The 20907-nt window shown below is 44.8% G+C and overlaps 1 protein-coding gene and 1 long non-coding RNA gene across 2 annotated transcripts; one reads left to right on the top strand and one right to left on the bottom strand.

The window, feature by feature from the left end:
* Nucleotides 1–4334: 4334 nt before the first annotated feature.
* LIAT1 (ligand of ATE1) lies at nt 4335–7360 on the bottom strand. Its single transcript, XM_072779148.1, has 2 exons — nt 7088–7360; nt 4335–4925 (listed from the first exon to the last, which is right to left on the bottom strand). The coding sequence occupies exons 1-2, from the start codon at nt 7290–7292 to the stop codon at nt 4432–4434; spliced, it is 699 nt and encodes a 232-aa protein (XP_072635249.1). The 5' UTR covers nt 7293–7360; the 3' UTR covers nt 4335–4431.
* Nucleotides 7361–7434: 74 nt separating this feature from the next.
* On the top strand, nt 7435–19199 carry LOC140606163 (uncharacterized). The gene is made up of 4 exons (XR_012008552.1): nt 7435–8562; nt 11303–11420; nt 18275–18389; nt 18469–19199. It is a non-coding gene; the product is annotated as an uncharacterized lncRNA (long non-coding RNA).
* The last annotated feature ends 1708 nt before the right edge of the window (nt 19200–20907 follow it).

Raw genomic sequence — 20907 nt, 5'->3', positions numbered from 1 at the left:
CTCTGCCTCTCTCTCTATTTCTATCATGAATAAATAAATAAAATTTTAAAAAGAAAAAAAAAAACACATCAGTTTTAGGGCACCAGGACCCCACTGTAGGGCTTCAGGTCTATCAGCGTCCTACACACACTTTGGTCAAGAATGGAATGTGGTGGCAGAATGTTGGCCTGTGTTGGGAAGTTCTTACTTCCAATATCTCAAAGTGAGGCAGCTGGAGTGATAACACTACTCATTTAATACCTACAATCTCTTCAATCTCAGACCATTGTCTTCCCTGAAGGAAAGTCCTTTTGGGCAAGTGTTGATAAGAAAAGAGTTGATAAGAAATATCAAAAGTGAAGCGATTTCATTCAGGTGTCAAATTTAGGGCAAGGCTCTGTGTCTTATCTGTTAGTCTTTGAGTTACAACTTAAATATATCCCAGGAATGCATATTAGTGTGTTTGTATTTTTTTTAAGTCAGTCTCTTTTTAACAGAAATTAGCTCTAATTTGGCTCCTTGGGATGACAACAAGATTACTGCCACTTAGATTATATAGTATAAATTTCCCATAAAATGAATGAGCTAGTGGCACCTGGGTGGCTCAATGGTTGAGCGTTTGCCTTTGGCTCAGGTTGTGATCCCAGGGTCCTGGGATCAAGTCCCATATCATTGCTTCTCCCTCTGCCTATGTCTCTGCCTCTCTCTTTCTGTGTCTCTGATGAATGAATAAATAAATACCTTTTTTTAAAAAAAGAAAGATGAGAAACCTTATTAAAAATGGGTGAGAGGGCAGCCCGGGTGGCTCAGCGGTTTAGCACTGCCTTCAGCCCAGGGTGTGATCCTGGAGACCCGGGATCGAGTCCCATGTCAGGTTCCCTGCATGGAGCCTGCTTCTCCCTCTGCCTGTGTCTCTGCCTCTCTCTCTCTCTCTCTCTCTCTCTGTGTCTCTCACGAATAAATAAATAAATAAATCTTTTTTAAAAAAATGGGTGAGAGGGGGCCACCAGGGTGGCTCAGTCTGTTAAGTGTCTGCCTTTGGCTCAGGTCATGATCTCAGGGTCCTGCAATGGAGCCCTGAGTCAGGCTCTGTACTCAGTGCAGAGTCTGCTTGAGATTCTCTCTCCCTTTTCCTTTGCCCTTTCCTCCACTCTTTCTAAACAAATATATAAAATCTTTTAAAAAATAAAATAAAAGGGATGCCTGGGTGGCTCAGTGGTTGAGCATCTGCCTTCAGCTCAGGTCATGATCCCAGGATCCCGGGATCGAGTACTGCATCAGGCTCCTGCTTGGGGAGCCTGTTTCTCTTTCCACCTATGTCTCTGCCTCTCTTTCTCCGTGTCTTTCATGAATACATGTTTTTAAAAATATAAAATAAAAATGGGCAAGAGACGACTAGACACTTCACAAAGGAAGATACATGGATGCAAAATAAACACATGAAAAGGTGTTCGACATCATTAGATATCAGGGAAATGCACAATAAAACCACAATGAAATACCACTAGATATCCAAGAGAAATGAAAACATAGGTTCAAAAAATGACTATGTTCATGACAGTTTTATTCACAATAGCCATATGTTGAAGGGACTGAAATGTCTGTGATGTATATTCATACAATGGAATACCACTTAGTGGGCAGTCCGGGTGGCTCAGCGGTTTAGCGCCGCCTTCAGTCCAGGGCCTGATCCTGGAGACCTGGGATCGAGTCCTGCATTGGGCTACCTGCATGGAGCCTGCTTCTCCCTCTGCCTGTGTCTCTGCCTCTCTCTCTCTCTCTCTCTCTGTGTGTGTGTGTCTCTATGAATAAATAAATAAAATCTTAAAAAAAAAAAAAAAAGGAATACCACTTAGTAATAAAAAGGTTCCAGGTCCAAGTAGGCACTTTTTGTTTGGCCCCAAGTCCCCAAAAATACTGGACTTGGAGACCCTGGCTTCATTCCTCCTACATTCCCTCTTGCTCCAGACCCCTGGAGCAATTTGTCTTGTGGTTTCTTTGAATTATATCTATTGGCCAGCCATTGAATCCACATCTTTGTGAAACTCACCTTTGATGAGGTGAGCTCTACACCATCAGCAGGACAGTCGCTCTAACAGCTGTGCAGCCAACCCAACCTGAAATATCATTGCTCAAAACTCTTACAATGAATTAAGTGCTCCCTAGGGGTGAGGCGCTGTGCTAAATGCTTTATATAAGTATTGCATTTGAGCCCCACAGCACTGAGGTAGGTATCTGCATCCCTGGATCCAGATGTGGTAGCTAATGCTCAGAGAGGCTAACCAATTTGCCTCAGTTCACATAGCTAGCGCATAGTGGAAAAGGCATAAATTCAGCTCTGATGGCAAAGCTCATAATTTTAACCACTATGCCAGAATGTCTCATAGTGGAAAGGTGACCACAGGCCACTCCCACTCTCAGCACCCATGGAAGACACGAATGCAAAGCAATCAGGGCACCCTGAAGCCTCAGGGCCTTCCATGCACTGCACTCCCAGCCACTGTGGTTGATCCAGAGGGCACAGGAGGTACAGCCCAGCTGCTTTACCCTCTGCTCTCTTTACCTTGAGCCCTGGGGCGTCAGGTGAGGTCCCGTGGCTGAGGATTAACATGTCTCCCATCTCCTCCTCCCCATGGGGACACACTAAAGCCCTTGTTCTTCTTCACTTGATGCTGTGCCCCTCAACCTGACAGTGGCACAACCTGACAGAGGGCCATTCCTGTCTGCCAGAGGGCCCCTGTCAGACTCAGCTGCTACCTCCTTTCAGGGGGAGGACAGGGCTCTTCCAAAAGTCCCCTTCCTATATTTTGCCACAGTACGATGGCCAAAATATGAAAACTCTGTAAATGGCCATTTAAGGAAAGGTGAGAAGAGGGCTGCTCTGTCAGCTGGGACTAGCAGGGACCAAGACAACCACTTTTGCCTAACTTTCAAAGAGCATTCTGTAAGTTTTGTATAGACTTTCAACTTCTTCCAAGTACAATGCAGGTCTTTAATTCCTTAGAAGGCAGGAACCTGATCTTAGACCTTCAGTCTGTCCCTTTTAGGCCCTTCCCCATGTTACACAACCCCATTCCTTAGACCTCTCTGTCTGTATCTTTGTGCCTGAGGTAGGCCCTAGGAAACCAGCACCCTCCAGGACCATCCCTCAGCCAATACCTGCGGGCAGTAGGACAGCCCCGCTCCCTCAGGCTCAGGCAGGCAGGATAATCCCCACAGAGTTTCCTTGTCCATGATTTAAGCTCCACTTACCCAGTATGGAAGCTGATTTAACAGTGTCCCTGGATTGGCTGTCTTCCCCTCCCAGTGCCTTCTCTACCGAGTTTCCCTTAAGATCCCAAATAATCTATTTCCATCTGAGTCTTTGTCTCAGGAACTGCTTCTGGAGAACCCATACTAACACAACACATGGCCCTCACTCAATAAATATTTGTGCAAGCGATGAATATTAATTTAGGACAAGTAGGACCTTTTAAATGTTCCAGAACTTTGTTTAAAATGCTGTTTTAGGGGATTAGAGGAGAATTACATACATATATTTTTTAATTTAAGTAAAATCGGTATGTAACATTACATAAGCTTCAGGCATATGGCAATTCAATATTTGTACATGCTACAAAGTGATCACTGCCACAAGTCTGGTTACCATCCATCACTGCACAATTGAGGCCCCTCACCCAGTTCCCCCACCCTCAATCCCCTTCCCTTCTGGCAACCACCAATTTGCTCTTTGGGAGGACCATATTTAGAAGAGAAGCAATATTCCTTTTGCGACTTCTCATAATTACCTCCCAGGGATAGAGTTCTGGAACTCAGTTATTTTGAAGACCACATAAGGGCAGGGAGTGTATGTAATTAAAAAAAAAAAAAAAAAAAGCCTCCAAGATATTTGGGGCATTTTCCCTGGGCCTAGAGAAGCATGCTATGTGAGGAGTTTTATCCATTAAATTAGCTTAAGATTTAGAATTGATATACTCTACACACTTTCTCTTTTAGAGGGGAAGATTACAGACATCTGTGATGAGAAATTAAATAACAAAGAAGCGGAGCACCTGGGTAGCTCAGTGGTTGAGCCTTTGGCTCAGGGCAAGATTCTGGAGTTGGCAGATCAAGTCCCTGCATGGAGCCTGCTTCTCCCTCTGCCTGTGTCTCTGCCTTTCTCTGCGTCTCTTATGAATAAATTAAATCTTAAAAAAAAAAAATAACAAAGAGATACCAAATTATCTGAGAAAAAAAAATTTGGAAAGAACTTTGTCCATTAAATTGCTTATGTTCTGGAGCTGTGCCTTCCCTGGGCCACGAATGGTGCCCTAGTGGAAGGAGAGCCTGACCTCGTTGACACACCAGACATCTGCTTCAGAGAGTCTGATTTCCTTTTATTATTATTCTTTTTTAACACAAAAATTTGTAGTGAGGATACAGTGTAAACTTGTCAGTGTCAGGAGTGGATTTTCACTCTGGCAGAGCAGCAGCCAAGTCAGAGTGCAGGAGATTTGGAGTGAGGGTTCCTTCAAAGAAGTGACTGGGGCGATCGGCTTTCAGTCGGGGCTGCCTGCCCTCGGTGCTGCTGTCTTTATCTGACAGGTAGGGTAAGTTCTCCGGGTTCTCCTCGCCACACAGCTCAGGGTGGAAGCCCTTGAGGGCCGAAACCCGGTACCGCTTCCTCCGGTTCAGTTTATATATGCGAATCCTTTCTTTCTCAGCCTCTGGGTCAGCGAGAATTCCATCCCAACGCAGACTTTCATTGATCTGGTTGGAGAGGCTCTCTTCTATTTCAGCAAAATGGGTGAGGTTTACAGTGGAGGAGAAAGGGGGGATGGGCTTGGTTTCATCCTTGTCCTGTTTGTGCTCTTGCCTTGGGCCATGATCTTTGCCGGGACTTAAGATATCATGAAAGGATGAGGACAGCTGCTGACTCTTCAGGCCTCGACTCTGATGTTTATCTGCTGAGCAGATGAACAGTGTTTTAGCCTCAGCCTGCTTAAGGGTGATGCCCAAGTCCCTGAAGATGTACGGGAGTGGAGGCCCCTCCTGACCTGGGCTCAGATAGCCAAACCCACTAGCCTTATATACACCACTGGCTCTGTGCTTTGGGTCAAGTCCTTTTGGGGAAGGAGGAACAATTTATTGGGCACATACTATAGGCCAGGTCCTTTGGATAAAGGCTATCAGCGCTATTTTCCTGGTGAGGAAACTGAGACTCTAAAAGTCTAACTTACAGTATCACATAGTGAATGGCAGGGTCAGGATTCGAACATAGGCCCAGCTCCCAATGCCCTGTTCTTTCCACTGTGCCATTCATGTTCCATATCTCATCGAGGTACCCTGCAGTTTGAGGAGTCTATGACTCCACCCTAGTCTGGACTTCTTTATGATAGAGGAGAAATGGAGAACAACAGAAAAGCTTCCTAAACCTGGTTGTGGAAAGCAATATTATGCCAAGCCAGCTGAATTATATGGCACTCATGTGAAATACTGTAAGTGGTAGTTCTTTCATCAGCTCATCCTTCTGCTTTTGGGGAGACAGAAATCCCTCCCCCTGCAAAAAAAAAAAAAAAAAGAGAAAATAAGAAAATAAAAAAGCCCTCTCTGGACATTTCTATGCTTTCCTATTCCTCAAGAACTATTTGGTGTGTCCTGCTGACAGCATGAATTACATGCCACTATAATTTTCAGGGTCAGAAACTAAGCCAAAAAGACAGTAAGTTTCCTAGTTTGGCTTTGCAGATACACATGGGGCCTTTTGATCTCAGCTCCACAATTTTTTTCTTGCCTTTTTATTAAGATTCCACCTGAAGAAGTCATTATAACCTTTCCATTGCTTCCTTTCTCAAACTACAAGGATGACACGGGGAAGGCTGCCACTCCTTCAGCTTGCTAGTGGTGCCAGCCCTACATGCCACAGGCTAGGGCCCAGAAACGTGAACCAAGGTCAGGACCCATGCTGGAGGTTAGGACCACCATGCCAGAATCAATGAGAGCCACTTTCCTAACAGTCAAAGCTTCAAAAGGGGACCACACAAGTGACGCTGGAGACTCAGCACTCATAAAGAGGTGCATTCTCTGTCACCGACGGTCCTCTCTCTCCATAAACTGGGTGCTCAGTGCCTTTGTCAAGAAATTGGGGCAGGGGGGTGGTTCTGGGAGAGGACCTTGGTGAGATATAGGCACTCTGTGGGACTGTGGCAGGTGTAGGTATGTGTATGTATGTGAGGTGTCCATGGGAGAGCCTGGAGTGGGAACGTGTGTGTGTGGTTGTATGTGTACAGGAAGTCTTGGGGAGTGGGGGGTTATGCATGTGAGTGTGTAGACGAGTGCCCATATGTATGCATAGACTGGGAATGTGTGTGCCTGATGGGGTATCTGACTTTAGTTTTATTTGGTGGCTCTAATGATATAAGGGGGTGTTGTTGAGGATGTTGGGGATTATAAGAGTATGCAGCAGTGACTGGTGTGATGGTATGTGTGCAGTTGAAGGCTGGCTCTGGCGAATGGGGGGAGGGTGTGAGAAGGCAGTCCCTGCAGGAAAGATACTTTCTCTGCATTACAGGACTTCTAGAGGGCAGGTGCCCCTTAACGCATGGGGCACAAGGCAAAAACCTGTGTTTCAGTGCATGTTTGTCACTAGCGTCTTAGTATCTTAGGCTTGGGGAAAGTCCATGTGAAGATGAGAGGATCTCTGTAGGGGGGCTTGAAGTTGCTGTGGGGAAGGTGTGGTTATTTAAGATTCTGAATTTTAGCTGAGGGATTGATTAGGATATTGAGAGGATGTCTGTGCAAAGCTGAGTTGCTGTGTGGAGCTGGGAGGCTCTGCGGGAATAATACTGGGTATGTTGGGGATCTCTGTGGGGTAGAGGGTCTCCACGGATGTTGAGGATCTCTGTGGACACGTACGGTTTTTATGGGTAGGGCTGGGGCATCACTGTGTTGTGTTAAGTGGTATGTGTGGGGAGCGGCAGGACCTCTGTTTGGGATTGGCGAGTTTCTGGTTTTGGTCTGAAGTGGTCCCCAGGTAGATGGGGTTCTTTGTGAGGAGTGGGAGTAAGTGACCTTGGAGAAGAAACTCTGGTATGGGAGCTGAGGCTGCTGAGCCAGCTGCTCCTCTTACCGTCCCCCTTGCCGGGCCCCTTGGTCTTCTTCTTCTTTTTCTTCTTCACTTTCTGTTTGCTCACTTCTGAGGCGTTGCCGGCGATGGGGGGCAGTTTGGCTCCCTGAGAGCCCGCAGCGCCACCCTCTCGCTCCTCTTCGTCGTCCTCGTCGTCCACGGCCTCCTCGCCGAACCCCGACGCCCCTGCTCCCCCGCGGCCGTCCATCCGCCCTCAGGGCCGCCACCTGCGCCTGGGACAGCCCCACAGCCCCTGCCGCCAAGCCCGCGGCTGCAGGAGCAAAGCGCCCCCGCGGCGCCACGCGTCTCCATGGCGACCGCCGCACACCACGCGTGCGCAATCGGGAAGCTGCCGCCCAGGGGCCGCCCGGGAGCGTAGGTGTGCGCATGCGCCCTTCGGTCCGCGTGAGACCCTGGCCCGGTCCCAGGGGCGTCAGGGCGGAGTGAGCGGAGGGTTTCTGCAGCTTGGCCTGACCCGTAAGTCCTCATCTGTGCCTTTTAAAATGCCGTTGGTAGTCTGCTAAATTTTTATATCCCCAGTTCCAGTCTCGTACGTCTACCACGGCCTTTTGAGCCCAACACGTCTTAAACAGACTTGCTTCTCCGTGGTTCTCAGTGACCAAAACAGCTGGACGGAGCGAAACCTGGCGGCCCTCCTGCCGCGACAGCGACACTGACCGGGCCGCGACTCACGGCCGTGCCCGGCCCTGGAACTTCTGCACCCCCGTCCTAAATGATGGTCTCCCCGTTTCCAAGCCCTCCTCACAAATCCTTTATCCACACACCTGCTGCAACGAACTTTTAAAGACAGTTGGCTAAATTCACTCTTGCTTCAAGCCCTCCGGTAGGTCCCCGTCACAACACCCATCGAGACTGAACTTTATTGTGTCTTCCAAGGCCTGGTGTGATCTGCTTTTCTCGACACGTTTATCCACCACAGATTGTATTCTCCAAAAATGGCTGCAGTAATAGCTCCTATCCCGCCTCGGGCTTGAAGAATCTTGCCAGTTCCACATCAAGAGACAGAGTCTAAATCCACTCCCCTTCCATCTGGGTGGATTGGTTGACTCACTTGTAACTCATGGAATGTGCTGAAAGTGATGCTGTGGCTTCTTAGCTAGCTCATAAAATGTAATGCAACAGCATCCTTGTTAGCCTTGGAGACCTGAGCCCCTGGAAGGAAGTCTGGGTGCCCCGACGCTGCCGTGCTGTGAAGAAGCCCAAACTAGACCACATGGAAAGACCATAAAACGATGTAAAGGGGCGGGGGAGGGAGATGCCCCAGCTGCTCCAGTTCCCACTTTACCACATCCAGCCATAGTCTGACTGCAGCAGCAGGAGAAACCACTGCCCGCCACACAGTCTCACCCAGCCAAGCCCTTCCTGAGTTCTTGACTCAAAGAAATTGTAAGAAATAATAAAATGACTATAATAGTTGACATTATGAAGTTTTGGGGTGATAAGATACGCAGCAACAGGTAACTGGAACATCGGGTTTTTATTTTAACTATTCTCATATGTATGAAGTCATATTTCCCTGTGGTTGTAGGTGCCATTTCCCTGAGGACTAATGGTTTGAGCACTTTTTCAACTGCTTTTTTGGCCATTTGTAGATCTGTTGAAGGCTTTTCCCATTTTGTAATTGGAATGTTTTTATTTTTAGTGTCAATTTGTAGGAGCTCTTTACATGTCTTGGATATAAATCCTTTCTCAGTTTTATGGCTGCAAAGATATTTTTCCAGGGTTGCAGCTTGTTGTTTATTCTCCTAATAGTGTCTTTTGATAAGCTGACATCTTAAATTCTAAAATTAAAGATGCTAAATTTGGGGATCCCTGGGTGGCTCAGCGGTTTCGCGCCTGCCTTTGGCCCAGGGCGCGATCCTGGAGTCCCGGGATCAGTCCCGCATCAGGCTCCCAGCATGGAGCCTGTTTCTCCCTCTGCCTGTGTCTGTCTCTGTCTCTCTCATAAATAAATAAAAATAAATCTTAAAAAAAAATAAAATGCTAAATTTATTTTAGCAGGTTTTTTGTTTTTTGTTTTTCCTTTTGTATCTTGCCCAAGGAGTCTTCCCTTCCTTCTTGTCACAGAGATAGTCTTCTGTTTTCTTCAAGAAGCTTTATGGTTCTGGGGTTTCAGGTTAGGTCCATGATCCACCTCAATTTAATTTTGTGAATAAAGTCAGATAAATGTCAAGATTCATTTTTTCCCATTGTTTTTAAAGATTTTATTTATTTATTCATGAGAGACACAGAGAGAAAGGCAGAGACACAGGCAGAAGGAGAAGCAGGCTCCATGCAGGGAGCCCGATGTGGGACTTGATCCCAGGGCCCTGGGATCACGCCCAGAGCCAAAGGCAGATGCTCAACCTCTGAGCCACCCAGGCATCCCGACTTGGCACTTTTTTTTGAAAATCAACTATTTATGTATGAATCCATTTCTGGATTCTGTTCTGTTCCATCAATTTATCTGTCTCTCCTCCCACTGATACCACACTGTCCTGGTTACTGTAAGCTTTATAGTAAATGTTGGTGTCAGGTAGTGTATGTCCTCCAGCTCTGTTCATTTTGAAGATTGTTTTGACTATTGTAGAGCCTTTGCTTTTCCATATACATTTTCTTTTTTAAGATTTTACTTATTTATTCATGAGAGAGAAAAAGAGAGAGAGAGAGAGAGGCAGAGACACAGGCAGAGGGAGAGGCTTCCCACAAGGAGCCCAAAGTGGGACTCAATCCCTGATCCCAGGATCACACCCTGAGATGAAGATAGATGCTCAACTGCTGAGCCACCCAGGCATTCCTTTCCATATACATTTTCAAATGATCTTGTCTATTTCTTCAAAATAACCTGCTGGGGGTTTGATGTTGATTGCATCGGATCTATCAAGTTTGGTACTCTTTTTCTCAGTAATGACAGTCATTAATATTGCTCCACACACAGGCATGTGTGGACACATTACTCTGTAAGGGATCCTTCTGTTATTCTGTATGTGTGTCCTCAGTCTCCTCAGACACTGGCAAGCTCCCTAATGTGTCCAGCACAACTCTGTACATGATGAGTGCTTGGAATCTACCTCTTGCCTGTCTGATTTTGTCCCTAAGAGCTAAGTGAAATGTAAATGACAGAGATCCTTCGTGCAAATGATCACCTGCTAGAGGAGATGTCATGGTTTGCTTTCTAGGCACCCTGCCCTTCTCACCCTGGTGCTTGTAGACAGGTGCTTGGAAAGGCTAGCTTCTCTTGCTTTCCAAGAAAGGCTGGCATATCTTCCCTGTCAGTTGTTCCTCCTTGCCTGGATGCTCATCTGGCAGGATGCAGCTTGACTGTTTCTATTTAGTGAAGGTTGTATTGAGGTTATGTTGAGCCAGCCAGTTAGCTTCGAAAGAGAAAACTCACATCCAGCAAAGGAATACATTTTTTTAAATGTTTTATTTATTTATTCATGAGAGACGCAGAGAGAGGCAGAGACGCAGGCAGAGGGAGAAGCAGGCTCCATGCAGGGAGCGTGACGTGGGACTCGATCTTGGGTCTCCAGGATCATGCCCTGGGCTGAAGGCAGCGCTAAACTGCTGAGCCACCCGGGCTGCCCAGGAATCCTTTTTAAAAAAGATTTTATTTATTCATTTATTTGAGAGAGAGACAGAGAAAGAGTGTGAATAGGGGGAGGAGCCGAGGGAAAGAAACAGGCAGACTCTCTGCTGAGTGGGGAGCTCAGTGCACGGCTCAATCCCACAACCCTGAGATCATGACCTGAGCCAAAATCAAGAGTTGGATGCTTAACTGACTGAGCCACCCAGGGGTCCCCTGTTTTAAAAAATATTGGTTGATTGATTGATTGATTGACAGAGAGTGGGAAAGAAAGAGAAGAACACAAGTGGGGGTAGGGGCAGAGGGAGAGGGAGAGGATCTCAAACAGACTCCCATCTGAGCACAGAGCCTGATGAGGGTCTTGACTTGGTGCTAGATCCCAGGACCCTGAGATCATGATCTGATCTGAAATCAAGAGTCTGATGCTTAACTGGCTGAGCCACCCAGGCATCTCAGGAATACATTTTTGAATAATCATAAAAATTTCTTTCAAATAGAAATTGGGGAAGTATATCCAAATTTGATATGTGAGGAATCAGAAAGATGCAAAGTGACTTGCTCAACCTCTCTATGTTAATGAGGCCTGAAATTCCAGCTGAAGTAATATGATCTCTCTCTTTGGTGAGTTACAGGTAGAGACCACACCAGGTGGAGAGTCAGACAAAGGCAACTTTATTTGCAGCAAATAAAGAATCACGGGGAATAACTTCCAAAGCTATAACTTGCACTGCTGTGACTCCCTGAGCAATGGTGAGTGGGTCTTTTTTATTTAGGGTTAGGTTCAATATTCAGAAAGAGGAGTTTTGTCATTGTTTGTAGAGGTGGGCATAAGGTCACACATAGGTCTTAAGGAAATGTGCCCTAAGTGTGTACATACATTGTATGTTATGTTAATGAAGCTCAACTCCTCCTTGGGTGAAGATTTTAGCATCATATTTTAGCATTATAATGAGGTAGAGATAACTGTTGTACTAGGTCCATCTCCACAGTTGTGAGTCTTTGGTTGAACTCAAAGTGGTCTGAATGGTCAGGGCAGTTGTTATTCCTTAGAGGGTAGTTTTATTTTCTATCATAAGATGCTATGCCTGTGGGATTTTTTGCCTGGGTTAAAAGATAAGCTGGAGGGGCGCCTAGGTGGCTCAGCGGTTGAGTATCTGTTTTTGGCCCAGGGCGTGATCCTGAGTCCGGGGATCCCTTATTGGGTTCCCTGCAGGGAGCCTGCTTCTCCCTCTGCCTCTGTCTCTCTCTCTCTCTCTGTCTCTCATGAATAAATAAATAAAATCTTTAAAAAAAAAAAAAGGTAAGCTGGAAATTGGGCACCTGGCTGGCTCAGTCAGTAGAGTGTGCATGTCCTGATCTTGGGATTGTGAGTTCTAGCCCCACTTGCAGGTAGTGTTTACTTTAAAAAAAAAAAAAAAAAAAAAAAAAGCTGTAAAGAAAACAAAGGTGAATGGGTACACACACGTGGGCAGTAAAGGTCAGGTCTTGGAGTCTTGCTGGTGACAAAATCCACATTTCTAGTTCTACATCTCTTGCAGGAGAGCAGTCAATTTTACAATGATGTTCACTGACCGACAGAAGAGATGATAGTATTTTTTAATTGTTTCAGCTTCCTTGTTTATACTTTCTCCTTGTGGTGTCAGTGGTAGGTATTGTTTTGAGCACATAAAAGGTGAGGTTTCTTTATAAGGATTAAGTTTTTCCTTTGGCCAGCACTTGACTTGGCCATGTGTTGGAGAGCTTGTGACTCTATCCTTTCCTACTTGCCTGTTCAGTCTGGGTCCCTCCAGGTGGCTGGGCTGCTGGTTCCAGGTCTCTGCTCTGTCCTGCCCACTTTCTCCATGCTGTCAGTTTCTTTCCCAATGCTACCAGGTGGTTTCACTCTTCAGCAGCACCAGCCTTAGATGTGTGCAAGTAGAGACCCTGCCCTAGATCTTGTGCTTTGCAGGACCCTGCTCTGACTCTCCTCCAGCTATCTCCCTCCAAAAGGGACAGGAAGACCATGGAATCAAGTTTGGTCCTGCTCACCTAGTCTCTCTCCCCCATCCTTCAACCCATAATCTGAGTCTCTGGCATCTTGGACTTTATTGCACAAATAACCCCAGCCCATTTGTTGGGCCTGCCTCAGTCTCTTTTCTGAGTCTATCCTGCAGAGTAATCCTGGGCCAAGGGCAGCATAGATGGAAACTCCATAGGCAGACTGAGGTGTCCAGACCTATTCATTCAAGGACCTTGTCATTGCAGGATGGAGCTGGGAATGAGAAGATGAGTGGCAGGTCATGCGCTAGGTGCAAAACTCCAACAGCACTGAAATTTTTTTTTATTTTATTTTATTTTATTTTATTTTATTTTGTTTTATTTTATTGTTTTTTTGTTTTGGGCACTGAAATTTTTTTTTAAAGATTTATTTTTATTTATTTATTTATTTATTTATGATAGACATATATATAGAGAGAGAGGCAGAGACACAGGCAGAGGGAGAAGCAGGCTCCATGCCGGGAGCCTGACACGGGACTCGATCCCGGGACTCCAGGATCGCGCTCTGGGCCAAAGGCAGGCGCGAAACCACTGAGCCACCCAGGGATTCCCTGGGCACTGAAATTTTAAAATAAAATCTAGCCTTCCAGATCATTATGAAGGTCTGTTTGTTAAGGTGGGAAATAGTACATAGTTTATTTAACAGTATGTCAATTTAATTTATGACTTTTAATGTTTAGATATATGGTATGTGGACCTCTGTTTCCACTCTTGCTTCGGGCTTCACAACTGTTAAGATCAGGTTTGCTGGGATCCTGGGGTGGCTCAGCGGTTAAGTGCCTGCCTTCAGCCCAGGGCATGATCCTGGAGTGCTGGGATCGAGTCCCACATCAGGCTCGCTGCATGGAGCCTGTTTCTCCCTCTGCCTGTGTCTCTGCCTCTCTTTCTCTCTGTGTCTCTCATGAATAAATAAATAAAATATTTTAAAAAAAGCAGGTTTGCTCTTTATTTTTCCTCCTTTTATTACCCACTCCAACCGCTTCCTGATTTTCACTTGTTAAATAACAAATATTCAACTGATTAAATTTGATTTGCTTTATTAATCTATTTGCTTTAAAGAAAATCTATAATTTGCTTTATTAATCTATTCATGAATTAAACAGCATCCCATCTAGCAAGTAGAGAGATGCTCCACTGAGCCAAATGAAAAAAGGTTTTTTAAAGGCAGGGAGAGGGGAAAAAGAGGGAAGGAAGGAAAGAAGAAAGGAAGAAAGGAAAGAAGGAGGGAAATTATTATTATTTTTTTGATACTTTATTTATTTAGGGACGCCTGGGTGGCTCAGCGGTTTAGCACCTGCCTTCAGCCCAGGGCATGATCCTGGAGTCCAGGGATCGAGTCCCGCATTGGGGTTCCTGTAAGGAGCCTGCTTCTCCCTCTGCCTGTGTCTCTGCCTATGTCTCTGTGTGTCTCTCATGAATAAATAAATAAAATCTTTAAAAAAAAAGATTTTATTTATTTATTTGAGAGAGAGCACATGAGGTGGGGAAGGGGCAGAAGGAGAGAGAGGGAGAATCCTCAAGTAGATTCCTCACTGAGTGGGGAGCCCCACATGGGGCTTGATCCCAGGACTCTGAAGTCATGACCTGAGCCCCCCAGGTACTCCATGAAGGAAGGAAATTATTAGCAAGGAATGCATTGTTTAGGCAAGATTGCCCTCCTAAGGGGAGTAGAAGGGTTGGTTCTATCAGTAAATTTCCTAATATTGACCAGGAAATTCCACGTTGGCTGCTTTAAAGGTTACATTCCTGGGGTTTGAAACTGCAGTTAGTTTAGGTATTAAGTCTTGGTTAGCTGACCTGGCCTAAGTGATGCCATTTTGGGACTGTGGTTTTCTTTTTTACACACTTCATACCTCACATTACTTTAAAAAAAAATTTTTTTTAAATATTTTATTTATTTATTCACGAGACACACACAGAGAGAGGCAGAGACACAGGCAGACGGGACTCGGACTCGATCCATGGAACTTCAGGATCACGCCCTGGGCTGAAGGCAGATGCTCCACCACTGAGCCACCCAGGCGTCCCCACAGAAAAAGTTAAAGGAAAACCCTACAATCAGTTGAATACATTGCACTCTATCCATATGGTAGACTCCCTGGGAGCTTCTGAAATAGAATGAGGTAGCTTGATTTAAACTGATTTTGGACAGAGGCCACATGGAGAATAGTGCAGAACAGTGTGAATGGTTTGCTCACACCTGCTACCCCTATCTTCACTTCCCTCCAAACCCACTGAGCTTGCTGCTTCTGCACCATGCTGAGATACCTCAGCTTGGGTCTTTATGCTTGCTGCCCCCAGAACACTCTTGCTCTAGATGTCTTGCCTTCATTCTAAAGGGTACCAGAATATGCCGCCCCAAAATATACCTCTTTGGAATATAGTTTATTTTGAGCTACAGGCCATTGAGAACTAGCAGACACGGGAAAAGCTCTAAAAAAGCTCTTGTAAGGGAAACTGACATTTATAACTGCAATTTATAGTCATAGAGATGTCTCCCTCTCCCATATCAGTAGAAGCAAACTCTTAATTCGAAGGAGTCACTGACTTAACTCTGCATAACAAACCTTACTAGACAACCAACCCTTGCTTACCTTATACTTCTCCTGGTCACCTTCCCCTATTCCCTCCCCACCTAAAAGCCCCAAATCCCTTTTCTTTTGTTTAGCCCAAGATAGTATATAAGCCTCAAGCACCTGGCCCCCTCCTTGAGCCACATTTTTTTTCTTTGTAAGCTGTGATGTGTAGGTAATTAAAACTTTTATTCTCCTGTAAATCTATCTTCTATCAGTTTAATTCACAGGTCCTAGCTAACAAAACTTGGAGGATTGAAAGAAAAAGCTGTTTCCTCCCCTACAATTCAAATATCACCTTCTGAGAAGCCTTTCCTGACTACTGTCCCTAACTGTCCTTTATTTTCCACCAGAACATTTGATCATCTTTTGACATCTACATCTAGTTGTTTGTGCCTCCTCTGTCTGTCTCTGCTAAAATATAAGCTGGAAATTTTGTTTTGTTCACTGTTGTACCTCCAACACCCAAAACACTGCTTGACATACAAGCACTCAATAAATACTTACTAGGGGGCTCCTGGCTGGCTCAGTCAGAGGAGCATGCAACTCTTGAACTTGAGGTGGTGAGTTTGAGCCCCACATAGGGTGTAGAAATTACTAAAAATAAATAAACTTTAAAATAAATAAATGTTTATTAAATAACACATATATGTAAAAAATATGTGCAACATATGGGGCACCTGGGTGGCTTAGTCAGTTGAGCATCTGACTCTTGATCTCAGCTCAGGTCCTAATCTCAGGGTCTTGAGTTCAAGCCCTGTATTGGGCTCCACGCTGGCATGGAGCATACTTTAAATAAATAAATATATATGTATATATATGTATGTATGTATGTATGTATGTATGACATAGTGCTAAAAGGATGTATAAGGGGATGCCTGAGTGGCTCAGTGGTTGAGCATCTGCCTTTGGCTCAGGGCATGATCCTGGGGTCCTGGGATGGAATTCTGCATCAGGCTCCCTGGAAGGGAGCCTGCTTATTCCTCTGCCTAAGTCTCTGCCTCTATGTCTCTCATGAGCAAACAAACAAACAAACAAACAAATAAATAAATAAATAAATGGATGTATAAAAATCAGGTAAAGTGATTGTTCTTTTTGAAAGGAGGGGAGAGACAGTTTTTACTTTATCTTCTTTTGTTATGCTTAACTTTATTCCCCAAAGCATATAATATTTTTTTTTTAATGATTTTTTTTTAGGGATGCCTGGGTTGCTCAGTGGTTGAGCATCTGCCTTCGGCTCAGGGCGTGATCCTGGGTTCTGGGATCTAGTCCCACATCAGGCTCCCTGCAGGGAGCCTGCTTCTCCCTCTGCCTATATCTCTGCCTCTCTCTCTCTCTCTCTCATGAATAAATAAATAAAATTTAAAAAATTTTTTTAAAAATTCTGTAAATTCTTCAATAGGAATAAGAATTTTATTAAACATTTTTTTAGGTATATGAATTTTAAAAACATGATTGAGGGCAGCCCCGGTGGCGCAGCGGTTTAGTGCCGCCTGCAGTCTGGGGTGTGATCCTGGAGATCCAGGATCGAGTCCCACATCAGGCTCCTGCATGGAGCCTGCTTCTCCCTCTGCCTGTGTCTCTGCCTCTCTCTCTCTCTCTGTGTCTCTCATGAATAAATAAATAAAATCTTAAAAAAAAAAACTTTCCTTTAAAAAAAAAAACGTGATTGAGTCCCATGATGGAATTAACTTTATTTTATGGGAATGAAAAGCAAACAAACTATGGTCAAATGTGACCACATAGATCAATCTTCAAATGTTGAGCAAAAAGTTGTAAAAGAATACAGATAACCCGGGATCCCTGGGTGGCTCAGCGGTTTAGCACCTGCCTTTGGCCCAGGGTGCAATCCTGGAGTCCCAGGATCAAGTCCCACATTGGGCTCCCGGCATGGAGCCTGCTTCTCTCTCTCTGCCTGTGTCTCTGCCTCTCTCTCTCTCTCTCTGTGTCTATCATGAATAGAAAAGAAAAAAAAAAGAATACAGATATACAAATCTATAGAGTTGGAAAGCAGATTAGTTTTTGCCAGAGGGTAGGAAGAAGGGAGAAACGGGAAGTAATTACTTAATGGATGTGAAGGTTTCTTTTAGCGTGCTGAAAAATTTTGAAATTAGAGAGAAGTGGTGGTTGCCCCATACTGTGAATGCACTAACTGCCACTGTGCTGTAAAATGGTTAAAATGTAAGACTTTAAAATGGTTACTTGTATGTTATGTGAATTTCACCTTAATAAAAAAGGATAGAGAATGTTACCATTTACATAAAGTTTAAAGCACAATAAACCAATATTATATTTCATTTTAGGATGCACAGGTATATAGTAAGAGTATAAAGGAATGCAAGGAAACCAGAAACACTAAATTCTAGTTTTACTTCTGGAGGTTTGGGAGATGATCATGACCAGAAAGGCTATATACAAGGGGCTTCCACTTGTATTGGAAACATTCCACTGTATTGGAAACATTTCAGTAATTTTTTTTTTTTTTTGCAGGGGGATGCCTGGGTGGCTCAGTGGTTGAGCGTCTGCCTTCAGCTCAGGGCATGATCCTGGGGTCCAGGATCAAGTCCCCGCATCGGACTTTCTGCAGGGAGCCTGCTTCTTCCTCCGCCTATATCTCTGCCTCTCTCTCCCTCTCTGTCTCTCATGAATAAATAAATAAAATCTTAGAAAAAAAATTTTCTTTTTGTGGGACTTGATTCTAGCACCCTGAGATCATGACCTGAGTCAAAGGCAGATGCTTAACCACTGAGCCACCCAGGTGCTCCATCATTTTTTTAAAATTTTAAATTCTTTTTTTAAGTGATCTCTACATCCAACATGAGGCTTGAACTCATGACCAAGATCTCAACCATGCTCAAGAGTTACATGGTCTACTGACTGAGCCAGCCAGGTACCCCAGAAACATTTCATTTCTTAAGCTGAGCAGTGGGTACATTGTGTGTGTGTGTGTGTGTGTGTGTGTGTGTGTGTGTGTAATATATTTATTTTTTTTAGAGAAGGAGATGAGAGGAGAGAGAGAGAGAATCTTAAGCAGGCTCCATACCCAGTGCGGAGACAACATGGGCTTGATCTCACCAACCTGAGCTGAAACCAAGACTGAGCCACCCAGGTACCCCCATATATATATATATGTTATATTATTCCCTTATACCCTTTGGTATGTCTAAAATATTTTCTTTTGTTTTCAGATTTTTATTTTTGTTTACTCAAGTAATCTCTACACTCAACATGGACCTCGAACTCACCATCCTGAGGTTGAGTCTTATGCCCTTCTGACTAAGCCAGCCAGGTGCCCTTGTCTAAAATGTTTTCTAAGCATCGGACTCCCTGCAGGCAGCCTGCTTCTCCCTCTGCCTGTGTCTTTGCCTCTCTCTGTGTCTCTCATGAATAAATAAATAAAATCTTTAAAAAAAAAAGTTTTCTAAGCAATTCACAGCTTCACACAACTCCTGCCTGTACATTTCCTCAGGATCCTATTGGCTGCTGAATTGTGTTGCCTCAATCACATTGAAATCCCAACCCCCAGTATGTTTGAATGTGGCTGTATTTAGAGATAGGATCTTTAAAGTGGTAATAAATGAAAATGAGGATATTAGTGTGGGCTCTATTTCAGTGTGACTGGTATCATTATAATTAGGACACAGAAATGCACAGAGGGACAACCACATGAGGACACATCAAGCTGAGGGCTGTCTGTCTACAAGCCAAGGAGAGAGGCCTCTGAAGAAACCGCCCGTTAGCACCCTGATCTTGGACTTCTGCCCTCAAATAAATGTGGGAAATAAATTTCCATTGTTTAGCTCCCACAGTCCATGGTCTTTGTTGTAATAGCCTGAGTAGACTCGCATGTATTTTTGTCTTCTACCTTCCCCATGGGTCACAGCTTTACCTCCCCATTTCGGACTTTACCTCCTACCAGGCTCAGAGTGACTTCCTGGTATGTTTAGCCACCAAAGCAGACAAACATAGCACAGAAGAGAGTGGGATCTGCCATTGACTAGAATAATCCCATCTCCTGTTTTTAGCATTTTAACTAGTCTCTATACCCAAAGTGGGGCTTGAACTCAGGACCCTGAGATGAAGAGTCGCAACCTTTACTGACTGAGCTGGCCAGGCACCCCTTGTTCATAGCATTTTATTTATTTATTCATGAGAGATCCACACAGAGAGGCAGAGGCACAAGGCAGAGGAAGAAGCAGGCTCCATGCAGGGAGCCTGATGTGGGACTCAATCCCGGGACTCCAGGATCACCCCCTGGGTGGGAGGCAGGCGCCAAACCGCTGAGCCACCCAGGTATCCTGTTCTTAGCATTTTAAAAACCCATCGTCAGACCTGAGCCCAGACCATGTAGGAGCTGGGGTTCCAGAGGGAGAAACTGGCATGAAAATGCTGGGAGTTGGGAGAACTGTTTGGGCTGACCAAAGGCCTGGGGTTGGGGAAGCCACCCAGCTACCCACCCACCCCCACCCTGGCTGGCTACATCAGGTGCTAGTTACTTGTACGGGCTCTGGAACCAGATTGCTGGGGGCTGAATCCTAGCTCTGCCACTTACTTGTTGTGTGACCTGGGGTAATACTTAACCTTTCTGTTTCTCACTTTTCTCATCTTTTGAATAGTTACCATGATGAGTACTTAGATCCTGGAGTTGTTTAGAGGATTAAATGAGTTTTTGAAAAAAACTTTAACCTACTTATTCATGCCTGTGAGATAAGGAAACTGAAGGACTCTATAAAAACTTGCGTTTTGCTCCTTTTCCTATGTCTATTCTTGCTAGGACCTGCACCCCCACTTTTATGCATGTCTCAGAATGCAAATAGTATATGTCCTCCATATAAGGGACAAGGATTTCTTTAGGGTAGATAACATCTAAGGAAGGACCAAGTGGCAATGAGGTGGTCAGGGGGCTATTGCATATTCCAGACCACTGCACTACACATTTGGATACCAGCACCCTCTTGCCCCCTCCTCGGCTGTAAGGAATAACACCTGGGCCCTCATCTTTGTTCTAATCAGTGCCTGGATGCTTGAGAGGACATGTACACCAGGCCATCATCCTCAGTAAAAAACTCCAGTTCTCAAACAAAGACAATACTCCTTCCTTTCCTTCTGTGGGCAAAGCATCCCTGATGGGAACCAAAGCTACTCCCTCAAGCAATAATAAGGCCTGTCCTGAACCAGCAAGGCCTGTGATTGACTCTAAGACATGATGGATTTGACCTTGGTCTTCTTCTTGCACATACTCACCCACTTTGCCCCACATTTTCCTTACATAAACCTGGAAGTATTTTTGGCACTTTGGAGACAGTATTTGAGACATTAGTCCATTGTCTGCCTGGCGTTGGCCTCAGGAAGTAAGTTCCTTTCCTGTTTTGCCGCCACTCTATCAACAGTGGTGCCTGGCTGCACCTGCTCTGATAGAGACCTCTAGAGCCTTGCAATCCCACATGCCAGCTCCATGCAGATCAGGATTTATTTCTCTAGACAAATGGCCTGAGTGCAGTATCAGTGATGAGACATTCTCAACTCCTGGCTGACCCTGAGGAATGATGACATTTATTCCTTAAAAACACAACTTTCAGAACATCTTATGCACTTTAAGGAAACCAACGAGAATGATAGTTGTCAAG

Source organism: Canis lupus, chromosome 16 (assembly GCF_048164855.1).
Source record: "Canis lupus baileyi chromosome 16, mCanLup2.hap1, whole genome shotgun sequence".
NCBI lineage: Eukaryota > Metazoa > Chordata > Mammalia > Carnivora > Canidae > Canis > Canis lupus.
This window is presented reverse-complemented; position numbering and strand designations above follow the sequence as displayed.

Bases quoted from the DNA above. Each gene is read 5' to 3' on its own strand.
- LIAT1 (XM_072779148.1), bottom strand. From the start codon at position 7,292: ATGGACGGCCGCGGGGGAGCAGGGGCGTCGGGGTTCGGCGAGGAGGCC. The intron at 4,926-7,087 runs GTAAGAGGAGCA...TCATCTGCTCAG, and splicing joins GGGGCCCGGCAAGGGGGACG to CAGATAAACATCAGAGTCGA.